Source organism: Schistocerca gregaria, chromosome 1 (assembly GCF_023897955.1).
Source record: "Schistocerca gregaria isolate iqSchGreg1 chromosome 1, iqSchGreg1.2, whole genome shotgun sequence".
NCBI lineage: Eukaryota > Metazoa > Arthropoda > Insecta > Orthoptera > Acrididae > Schistocerca > Schistocerca gregaria.
The window spans coordinates 828908821-828921507 of NC_064920.1; the positions used below are offsets into that span (position 1 = coordinate 828908821).

Consider the following 12687-nt stretch of genomic DNA (forward strand, 5'->3'; position numbering starts at 1 on the left):
TGGCATGTCAATGGTAGATCTAGGTGTTCTGTACAAGATGGACAGTGACCAGAGTGGGCTAAGGGTGTTGTATGAATCCCCCTAAAGAACAAGTCTGAGGTGCTGTCTTTCACTGAAACTGAAACTGAGCCAGTGGGACTCACTTCACCTGTTTTGGGGAAACCTGTCTTGTCTGGTGACGGGGGGGGGGGGGGGGGGGGGGGGGGGGGGGGAGGCAAACACATAAGAGTAGAGGTCAATTGATCATCAGCAGTTCAAATATATGGTGAATGATGGTACCCTTAGGGAAATGGCAGCAAGGGACAAGAAAGAACATCAGGTGCACTCAGTGTGCATGCCTGGGAGCCTCATTCAGCATGCTGCACAGGCTATTCCAGCAGCCATTGAGGGAACAGTGTGCAATCAACTGCAGACTGGGGTGCACATGGAACAAATGGTGCCTGTTGTATGGGCTCCAAGGTCATTTTTGGCTCATTCCAGTGACTGGTAGAGAAGACTGCGAAGACAAGCCTTGCACGTGGAGTATCAAAAAACCTCACAATTTGCAGCATTGTCCCCAGAATTGATTATGGGCCTTTGGTTCTGAGTCGAGTGGAAGGACTGAACCAAAGACTTCAAAAGTTCTGTGACAAGCTAGGCTGCAATTTCCTGGACTTGAACCATAGGGTAGAGAACCGTAGGATCCCTTTAATGGGACAGATGTGCACTACACATCTGAGTCTGCTGCTGGTAGATAACTGTGTGTGGAGTGCACACAAGTGCTTTTTAGGTTAGATAGATAGCTGTAGGAAACCCAAAAGTGTCAATGGAAGATTAAAAGAAATGCGTCCCACAGGTGAGAGCATTAAAGTCCTCATGGTAAGCTGCCAAAGCATTCACAACAAAGTGCCAGCATTTGAAGTGCTCTTGAAAAGCAGTGCAGCTCACACAATACTAGGTACAGAAAGCTGGCTGAAATCTGAAATTGATGGTAGTGAGATTTCTGGGAAAAATTTAAATGTATATCGAAAGGATAGGCAAATGGGAAATGGAGGTGGTTTATTTGACAGAGTTAACTAGAAATGCATGTCTACAGAGGTAGAAATTGAAGCTGCACATGAGATTGTTTTGACAAGCCTCAGTCTCAGGGGTGAGCATAAAACAATAATTCGATCCTTACCCACCAGACTCATTTCTTGATGTAACCAAAAACTTTAGAGAAAACCTCAGTTCACTTGTACATAAGTTTGCCAATCATACTGTAATCATTGGTGGAGACTTTAATCATTCAACAATTAATTGGGAAAATTACAATTTTGCTGTAGTTGCTTTGATAAGACATACTATGAAACTTTACTACATGCTTTCTCTGAAAACTACCTAAAACAGATAGTTAGGAACCCCACTCATTAAGGAAATATATTGGATCTAATATCAACAAATAGACCTGACCTCTTTGAGGATGTCTGCATTGAAAATGGTATCAATGACCATCATGTGGTTGTGGTAACAATGATTAACAAACTATAAAGTACTACTAAAACAAGCAGAAAAATATATATGTTCACTAAATTAGATAAAAAATCGGTAGTGTCTTATCTCAGTGAGAAACCTGAAACTTACAGCATAGGGCATGAGCATGTCGAGGAACTCTGGCTCAAATTTAAAAGAAAAGTTGACCATGTACTGAATAGATATGTACCTAGTAGAATATTTCATAATGGGAGGGAACCTCCATAGTATACTGTCACTGTGACATTCTTCTAAGGAAACAGAGATTTTTGCACGGTAGGAGTAAAACAAAGTGTACATCTACAGATAGAGAGATGCTGAATGAAACACATTTGGCTGTCAAGAGAGCAATTCAAGATGCCTTCAATAACTATCATAACAGAATATTGTCAAGTGATCTTTCACAAAACCCAATCATTTCTGGTCATGTGTAAAGGCTGTTAGTGGCACCAAAGTTAGTGTCCTGTCCCTTGTGAATGATACAGGACCTGAAATTGAGGATAGGAGTGTAAAAGTTGAAATGCTTAACTCAATTTTCAAATCTTCATTTACAAAAGAAAACCCTAGAGAATTGCCCCAGTTTAAACCTCACACCACCGGACAGCTGAATGAAATCATATTAGTGTCAGTGGTGTTGAGAAACAGCTGAAACTGAAATTGAACAAAGCTCCAGGTCCTGTCAGATCTGTACTGAATTTGTGGCTGAGTTAGCCCCTCTTCTAACTATAAACTATCATAGTTCCATTGAACAAAAAACCATGCCCTGTTCTTAGAAAAAGGCACTGGTCACATCTGTCTACAAGAAGGATTAGTAGAAATGAATCACAAAACTACCATCCAATATCCTTGACATCAGTTTGTTATGGAATCTAAGAACATATTCTTAGCTGAAACATAATGAGGCATCTTCTAGAGAATGACCTCCTCAATGCACGGATTTTGAAAACAGGAATTGTGTAAAAACTCAAAATTTCACTTTTCACACAAGACATACTGAAAGCTTTGGATCAAGATAGTCATGTAGTATTTCTGGATTTCTGAGAAGCATATGATTCAGTGCCACACATTACTGTCAAACGTATGATCATATGGGGTATCAAGTGAAATTTGTGACTGGATAGGGGACTTTTTGGCTGGGAAGATGCAGCATATTGTCTGGGGTGGACAGTCATCATCAGAGGTAGAAGTAACTCTGGGAGTGCCCCAGGGAAGTGGGTTGTTACTCTTCTGTTCATGTTGTATATTATTGACCTTGAAGATAATACTAATAGTAAAATCAGGCTTTTTGGAAGTGATGCAATTATTTATAATGGATATCTGAAAAAGGCTGCATAAAATGTTAAATGTTCAGAAATGTAGAATTGTGTACTTTACAAAATGAAAAAATGTCATATCCTGTGACTATAACAGCAATCAACCATTGTTTGAATTGTACAACTCATACAAATACTTGGGTGTAAGTAACACTCTGTAGAGGTATGAGATGGAATGATCACATAGGTTCAGTTGTCGGTAAGGCATGTGGTGACTTTGGTTTATTGGTGGAATACTGGGGAAGTCCAATCAATCTATGAAGGAGATTGCTTAAAAATAACTCAAGTGTGTAGGACCTTTACCAGATAGGACTAACAGAGATTATTGAATGTATACAGAGAAGGTCAGCATGAATGGTCATAGGTTCATGTACTGGGTGGGAGAGTGTTACAGTGACCCTAGAAGATAGAGGTAAACTATTCTGAGAAAGTCTGTTAAAGTTTCAGGAACCAGCTTTAAATGATTATTCTAGGAATATATTACAGCCTCCTATGTATCGCTCACATAGGGATTAGAGTAAAAGATTAGAATAATTACTGCAAACACAGAGGCATTCAAACAATCATTATTCCCATGCTCCATATGTGAATGGAATAGGAGGAAACCCCAATAATTGGTACAATGGGATGTAGCCTCTGCCATGCACCTCACAGTATTTGCAGATGTAGAAGATTGTATGGCTGATCTCAGGCAACAATAATAAATTTTTAATTACAAATTCTTTAGCCGTACCTTCATTGTCAATTAGTTTTGCCCTTAATGTACATTTCCCCACAGATTTCTGTTTTTCTGCCATCAGTTAAATTGTGTGTAGAATCACATAGTAGATCCATCAGGCCCTTGAGCTTTATTTAATTTGAGTGATTTTAGTTGTTTCTCACTGCCACTAACACTAATATCTGTATCATTCATCTTCACATCAGTGCAAGAATTAAACTGAGGCAGAACTCTTGGATCTTCCTCCGTAAAGAAAAATTTAAGATTTTAGTACATAATTTCTTATTTTCCTTTGATACCCTCGATTCTAGTTCCTGTATCATCCTTAATTCCTTGATATGTATTTCAGTAAAAAAAATTATGTAAGATGTTTAGTTTTATTACAGTTGTCTTTATAATATGTTGCCAACTACCCTTGAACTTAAATGCCAATATATAATGAAACAACAAGCAACACGTTAAATAAAACAAATTTAATTTCTTAACCTGGTTTCAGGCACTCAGTGCTCTTCTTCAGAGAATTACTGTATTATTTGTGAGAGTCAACAATAAGATGCATAAGCAAAATGGCATGGTCATCTGGTTCATCATGAACTACATGACCATGGTATAGGTTGCTTATTATTTTGTTTTACATGACTACAGTTGGTGAGGATGGATACAATATTAAATGTCAATTATTATTCTTTATTGCTTCCATTCTATTTTTCTCATTTGTCTAGTATGTCTCATCTAGCCTTTTCTTTTTTGTGGAGTACTTTGATAGGTGTCATATTTCTGGGATTACTTCTCTAATGGCAATAAGAGGCAATGTTTCATTCTGACTCATGGTTACTTTATTGTAATATTATTTTATTTGGACCATTACATATTTTCCATCCATGGTACTACAATCCAAAATATAAAAAGGGTTAATGGGTCTCTTAAACTGCAGAAGTTCTGTTAACATCTATGTTATCATTAAACTAGAAAAGTTTTCTTTCTATACAAAATACTTTTACAAAAATGAAATTTTATAAGTGATAAAGAAATGAAGGATGCAGTTCAAGCAAAACTTACCTATAAAAGAATGTTTTTCCATTTTTACCCCATACCATGGCTGCATCTAAATGTGTAAGAGATGCAGGTAAGCCAAGTGTTGTAATGGGCTGAGGGCTTCCTTCAATGAATGTTTCACCATTGAACACCCAAAATTTATTTCCTATGACAAAGTTAAGTATTGGTATTACATATTGTTTGTATCATTTCAAATCAACTGTTAAATTATTCTTTTTAGATGCCAAACTGCTTAGCTGTCTCATGGTATTTTTGTGCAGGGCATTAAAAAAAAAAAGCATTCAATATTTTGAGAGGTGGTAGTATGGACTGAAACAAGACAAAAATGTTAAGTAAACCTGGGCTCTAAAATGCATACCTTAAGAGCTATGAGCACTCGTTCATCTTTGCTGCTGTGTAACACACCTCCTCTACTGCAACCTGTTTGCTATTGTTAGCGCCATACTGAAGGCAGGTAACAAATGAGGGAACATTCCTCTGTTACTGTTAACCTACAGCATGCAATAAAAATTTGTTAGTGTTATTACACATTTCTGGCTAAGTGTAGCCCATAGATTAGTTATAATGGAACCATTTCCCATTTTGATACATTTGTGAAGTGTTTCTACATTGCAGTTTTATTTTGGCACTTACCAGCATAGTGGAAGCATGTTATCCACATAGGAAATGACTTTCTGTTATGGACTGGCCAATGGAAGCAATCATCAAACCCTTAACCTGCATTTTGACAATTCGTCTGCATAATTATTCAGCAATCTTTTTCAGAAAGTATGTGATTCCCTATGACAATGGATGAAAGCATGCCTAACTATGAATGGACACCATACTAGGCACTTCCTTTAGTGATGCTCCTCAAGTGCAGATCATATGCAGTGTTAAGCTGATTACATTAGAAGCTTCACATTAATGGAATAATGTGTTCTAATTTGTTTACTCATTTTTTACTTTGTTCTTTAGGTTCTTTAAAACAGAAAAGAGCTTGCAGTAGGAAATATGTGTTTAACAGTAGTGAAGATGAACAAGTATTCATAGCTCTTAAGGTAAAGTGGATACTTTACAGGCTACGCTTACAGGACATTTTTGTCTTGTTTTTGTCCATACTACCACCTCTTAAAATATCGAACACTTTTTTTTAACACCCCGCATAAAGCTTACTGCACATTTAGTGAACATTAAATTTAATGTTTAAAATCTTTTACTTAATTAAGAAAGTTTCAGTACTTCAGTTTAAGATACTATTTAATGGTAACTTGAATTTCATGTAGAATCATAGATACTCTCCTTTATCTTTTCATTTACACAGTCTTCCCCAATGTTTGTGCACTATTACAAAAAATGGTTCAAATGGCTCTAAGCAGTATGGGACTTAACATCTGAGGTCATCAGTCCCCTAGACTTAGAACTACTTAAACCTAGCTAACCTAAGGACATCACACACACCTTGCCCGAGGCAGGATTCAAACCTACGACCATAGCAGCAGCGTGGTTCCAGACTGAAGCACCTAGAACTGCTCAACCACAACAGCCAGTGCAATATTACATTACAGAGCTTGACCTGACAGGCAGCTTTTTGCAGGGACACTTATAAGTGTTAGGAGTGGCATTAAATCTAAAGAGATAGAAATTTATGCTGAAAAGGATTTTGGATATTCTATGTGGCAGATGTGGCATTATCATGACAAGCATCTACAGGTCTTGAACAACTGCCTTTACATTACTTTTACATAAAACTTAATTCAAATGAATTAAGAAATAATGAGCATTACAAAAAGATAACACATTGCCTGTTAAAATATGTGCCATACAAATAACAAATTGATAAAAGTAACAATTAGTGAAATGACAATGTTTCTGTATTCAGTAACAGAATATGAAATGAGAAATACTACTATTAAGCTACAAAATAAAAAGTGTAGTGGTGGTGGTAGAATTCCAAACAAGGTAATGAAACTATAGTTACACTACTACAGATTCTTAGCTTATTCACATCACTAATACTTCTTTCTGGACAGAACTGATTTCATCAAAACTAAAACTATCCATAACAAAGACACACTGTACAAAAGCATAGCACATATGGCCTAAATAATTATACACCATTGTCACTATTGACAGGTCTCTCTATATTTGTCAAATGAGCAATTTATTAAAAGCTAGCTGATTTTCTGAATAAAAACAAAAGGTGACTAATGCTCAGCATGGATTTAGGAAGGACAGATCAACAGAAGCAGCAGCTAGGCATGAACTAAGCTCAGACTTATCCAAGGTGTCTGATCTAATCAACCATCCATTACTGCTAATGGAAATAGACTGTGGTGGAATAAGGGATTGATGTACAGTTGCTTCAAGTGCTAGCTCTCTGATAGACAACGGAGAGTATAAATATGCCATGAAGGCAAGGAATGTGTTTTAAAAAAAGCTACAGACTTCCTCAGAGTTCCATGAGAAATCCGTTATTCCTGGTATAATTAAATAAAAACTTTTTATGGGCTATCTATAGGAAATCGTCTTAGTCAAACCTCTAGCCTGCTTCAGGGTCATTGACAATATCTTCAGGGTCTGAACCCAGGACCAAGACACAATATCCTCATTCCGTCACAGTCTCAAGGACTGTTCTCCCCTCTGTGTCTGCTCATCCTCCACAGCACGGTATGCCGGCTTTCTTTATGATGACCTCCACCTCTCTGATGGCCCCAGTCAAAGCTCCATCCATACCAAGACCACTACACATATACAGTATTTGCATTCCAAACTAAGACATCTCTTCCATACAGTCTAGCCATCTGTAGATGATGCATCTGCAGTGTTGAGCAATCTATATGTTGCCCCAAATCTCTAAATTCTCTCTCCCCCCACTACCCCCCAATGAACCAGCTGTAAAGGAGTATCCCTTCATCACCCAAAAGCACCTCTGGCAGGAACAATTTAACCATATCGCTCCGCCGGCCTTCAACTGCTTATCATCACACACAGAAATGAGGAACATTTTACTCACAATCCTTACCATCTCTCCCAAAGTGGTACGCCACCTCCTAATCAATCTATGAAATTTCTAGTCCATCTTTAAGCTACATCTTCTCCCAAATTATTGCCACATGGGTCACAACTTGCAGATGACCTAGGTTGAAGACCTAATTGATACACTCACCATTCCTGTAACAAGCATATTCCTTCATATAAGAAGCAGCACCAAATTTGAATACACTCATATCACATAACAGCTCTGCTACAACTTCTGCACATCATTTCAAGTGGACACCCAAACTGCAGCCCAGAGCAGTATTGACTATCCAATGGTGGAACAGACTGCTTCATAATTTACACCATATACTACTATACCATAAGTTGCTAAACACCACCTTACCTGAATTACATAAATGGGAATTGTAACACAACTTTCAATCTAATAATTCTTCTCTCCTCAATATCCACTAATGTCTAACCCACACTCGTCTCCACCTCTGCTCCTGTCTTAACTCATCCTCTGCAGTTGTACACTCTTCTCCACAGTCTACGTCTTCCTCAGTTCTTTTTCCACTTTCAGTCCAAGACCGCACACCATTGCGCATGTACACAACTCCTCTATCTTCCTCAACCCTACCTCCCACTCCTCCTCTCATTTCTGCTCTCACCCTATGCATGGAATAAGAAAAAGTTGCACAGAACCAGATCAGATGAGTAATGTCATGGGACAGCCAATTTTGGCCAAAAACTAAGAGAAATGGCTGTGTGTCCAAATGCATTGTTATGGTGGAGGACCCAGTCTCCTATCTGCCACAAATCAGGTCTTTTTTTATGAACACTGTTATGAAATCTTTTTAAAACTTCCAAATGAAAGGTGTGATTGATGGTCTGACCAGGGGGAACACACTTTGAATGAACTACACCCTTAGGATAAAAAATGCAAATCAGCATTGTTTTTATGATTGATTTGATTTGACAACTTTTTTTAAAGGGTTTACAAAGGTGTCTTCCTTTGGCTTAACAGTTACTTTGTTTCTGGTTTTGAACCAAAGCACCATGACTCACACTAGTAATGACCTATGGCAGAAAATATGGATCAGTTTCAAGCTGTTGTTTTAAAGTATGATATGATATGTTTCAACTTGACATTCCTTTTGATTGAGATTATTTCTTCATTATTTTTTAAATATTTTCATTGATTCAGCCAGTTGATGGATGACCAGAACAAGTTCTGTCATCAATCAAAATGTCACCATTTTTAAATTGAGCAAACCACTTGTACACCTGTGTTTTTCCCTTAGTGTCATCTTGGTAAACTGTTTTCAACATTAAAGCAGTTTCGGCAGCATTTTTACTGAGTAAATTGGATAGATAAAAAACCTACTCAGCAGCAGCAGTTTTCGTTGTTTTATATGACTCTGTGTGTGTGTGTGTGTGTGTGTGTGTGTGTGTGTGTGTGTGTGTGTGTGTGTGTGTGTGTGTATGCGAGAGAGAGAGAGAGAGAGAGAGAGAGAGAGAGAGAGAGAGAGAGAGAGAGAGAGACTGGATAAAAAGATAAAATTAAGTCTGTAACACAATTAAAATTATAGTAGGTGGTGCATGTAACCAAACAAGTTGATGGCAGATGAACAATGAAAGTTCCATGTTGGATTTCATGGGATAAGAAAAGACTGAGATGATGACTGTTTGCACAGTAGTTGGAAAACATTAGAAACTGTATTCAGGAACAACATGGATACGTATAGCTAGAAACTGTCTAAAAGTGTAGAGGCAGCCTCAGTTCAGCAGTGGATGTCTAAGGGTTGATGATGGTGGATAGAAACTCCATTCTTACAACATTATATTTGAACTCACAGGCCCAGTCTGTAAATCATCCTCTTTACCAACAGCAAAGCAGAACAGTTCTATTTGCTTTGCAGAGATTAATAATAACGAATTTTTGCTTCATCCACCAGATAATAGTTTAACGCCAAACACCTCCTAAATTTGACTTCTACCAGTGCTTCTTTAGCTGTGCTTTTGTAGAAGTTTGTTAGATACATTTTACAAAACCAAGTTGAACCACTGCTGTCTTTATAAAACATGTATCATGGCAATGCATTACTTTATGTTGCTAGCAGTGATATCCAATATACACAGAAAACAATACAGAAAATGTGGCACAATTTTCACACAGCAAATATATGTAACAAACTCAATGTCCACAGAGCTTTAAACTCTAACCTTCCTTTCTTTTTCATACAGCACAGAATTTTTCCTCACATAACTTGCTTTATTTCCTTGTCACAACTCAGAATCAGATGGACAACATTTCGAGCCATATGCATCTACTCCTACATCAATACTCTGCAAACCACTGTAATGTTTATTGCAGAGTGTACTTTTCATTGCTTTACCCTTCCATAAGAAGATGAAAGGAGAAATTATAAAAATGCCTCAAATTAAGCAGGTGAAAGGGAATACAAACATCTGAAAAAACAAGACTGACAGAAAAAGCAAAATGGCCAAGCATTAATAGTCAAAGGACAAATGCAAGGATTTGGAAGCATATTTCACTAGAGGATAGATAGATACCACCTACAGAAAAATTAATGTCACATTTGGAGGAAAGAGAAGTAGCCCTATGGATGTCAAGAGCTCAGATAGAAAACCAGTCCTAAGTAAAGAACGGAAAGCCAAAAGGTGGAAGGAGCATATAGAGGGGCTATACAATGAAGATGAACTTGAAGGTAACATTATAGAAATGGACCAGGATGTAGATGAATACCATATAGGAGATGTGATACTGCAAGAAGAATTTGACAGAGAACTGAAAGAACTAAGTCAAAACAAGATCCCAGGAGTTGACGATATTCGTCAGAACTACTGACAGCCTTGGGGGAGCCAGCCATGACTAAACTCTTCCATCTGATGTGCAAGATGCGCAAAACAGGAAAAATATCCACAGACTTCAAGAAGAATGTAATAATTCCAATTCCAAAGAAATGAGGTGCTGACAGGTGTGAATATTACCAAACTGTTAGTTTAAGAAGTCTTCATTGCAAAATACTACCATGAATTCTTTACAGAAGAATGGAAAAACTAATAGAAATCAACATTGGTGAAGACTAGTTTGGATTGCAGAGATGTAGGATCATGCGAGGCAGTGCTGACCCTACACCTTCTCTTAGAAGATAGGTTAAGGAAAGATGTGCCTATGTTTGTAGTATTTGTAGATTTTGAGAAAGCTTTTGATGTGTTGGATGGAATACTCTCCTTAAAATTCTGAAGATAGCAGGGGTAAAACACAGGGAGTGAAAAATTATTTACTCCTTGTACAGAAACCAGACAGCAGTTATAAGAGTTGAGGGGCATGAAAGGGAAGCATCGGTTGAGAAGGGAGTCAAACAGTCCAATAAACTATCCCCAGTGTTATTTAATCTGTACATTGAGCAAGCAGTGAAGGAAACCAAAGAAATATTTGGGTTAGAGGAATAAATAAAAATTATGAGGTTTGCTGATGACATTGTAATTCTTTCAGAGACAGCAAGGGACTTGGAAGAGTAATTGAACAGAATGTACAGTGTCTTGAAAGAAGGATATAAGATGAACACCAATAATAGCAAAACAAGGATAATGGAATGTAGCCAAATTAAATCAGATGAGGCTGAGTGAACTAGATTAGAAAATGAGACACTTAAAGTAGTACATGAGTATTTTTATTTGGGTAATGAAATACTCAATTATGGCCAAAGTAGAGATGATATAAAATGTAAACTGGCAATGACAAGAAAAGTGTTTCTGAAGAATATAAATTTGTTAATGTTGAATGTAGGTTTAAGTGTTAGGAAATCTTTTCTGGAAATATTTGTAGGCAGTGTAGCCTTGGTTGGAAGTGAAACATGGATGATCAATGGTTTAATCAAGAAGAGAATAGAAGTTTTTGAAGTGTGGTGCAACAGAAGAATGTTAAAGATTAGATGGGTACCTATATCACATAACTAATGAGGAGTTACTGAGCAGAATTGGTGAGGAAAGAAATGTTTGGCACAATCTGACTAGAAGAAGCAACTGATTGATAGGACAGACTCTGAGACAATGGGTTGGATAAAAAGTAGTGGCAAGACTGACATAATTCATACCAGACTTTACTGACAAACATTCACTGTATTGCATGTCCTCAATATAATCACCTTGCATCTTGATCACCATCCCCCTCACAGATCGAAGGCATTGTGCACTATCAGGCAATTCATCTCTGTTGATGTCTTGCCTGGACTGCCCTATGTCATGGATGACATCTTCTCTTGTGTTGTACCATATGCCATGAAGATGTTCCTTTATTTTGGTGAACAGGTCATAACTGCATGGACTCATATCAGGTGAATGCTGCGTTTGTTCCAATAACTTGCACCTCCATGCATGCAGGAGCCCCTGCTTGGAGTTCACTATGTGGCATCGTGCATTTTCATAAAGGATTACTTACTTTTCCATGTCCAAAAACCAGGTCACAATCTTTCAGCCCAGAATAGGGTCACATCCATGGCTTCTTTCTTGTCCAGCCATAAATCATCAGGGTTGCACCCATAAGGGCAGTATGGGCAGGTGAGCAGATGCTCCATATCGTGCACAGCACCACAGTCACACTAATCATCCGTGGTTCCCAGACCCCACCTAATCATATTTGTTTTCACTGGGGCCACACCTGCCCTTATTTTGTTCAGCATTCTCCATGTCCTCCAGTTTGTGCTGAATCCGCTGGGCAATTCCTGTGCAGGTGGGTAGTCAGGTAGTGGTTCTTCTATTATCATGGCTCAGAACCTTTTATGGGATTTCAGTCGCCCAGGTTTACATTCACTGCCAAAAAGGGGATGCCAATTGTCAATAGTTTGTCTGAGCCTCTCTGTGAATTCATGTGATATTCTCCGAGAGTTGGGATTCACAAATCTGGAAGCTCTATATAGTTTTGGTAGAGAAGTGGGTTTCATGAAAGATGGTGGGATGCATTGCCAGAAGATGCCATCACTTTCTTCTTGTCATGGGACAAAGGTGATGTTCCAGGAAATTGCAGTAGTAGGCTGAAGTGACCATCTGCCCCTGTGGTACAATGTGATGCAGGATTAACCCACAGATATCACTTTGGTACCAGCTGGTTCATGGTGCGCA

At 38.1% G+C, this 12687-nt stretch overlaps 1 protein-coding gene across 1 annotated transcript in view; it reads right to left on the reverse strand.

Moving 5' to 3' along the window:
• The window catches only part of LOC126271945 (matrix metalloproteinase-14-like), a 116369-nt gene that overhangs the window by 20892 nt on the left and 82790 nt on the right, over window positions 1-12687 (reverse strand). Inside the window, exon 9 of the mRNA XM_049974375.1 lies at window positions 4582-4723. Within this exon, the coding sequence (XP_049830332.1) occupies window positions 4582-4723 (142 nt within the window). The remainder of the gene's footprint in view (window positions 1-4581; window positions 4724-12687) is intronic.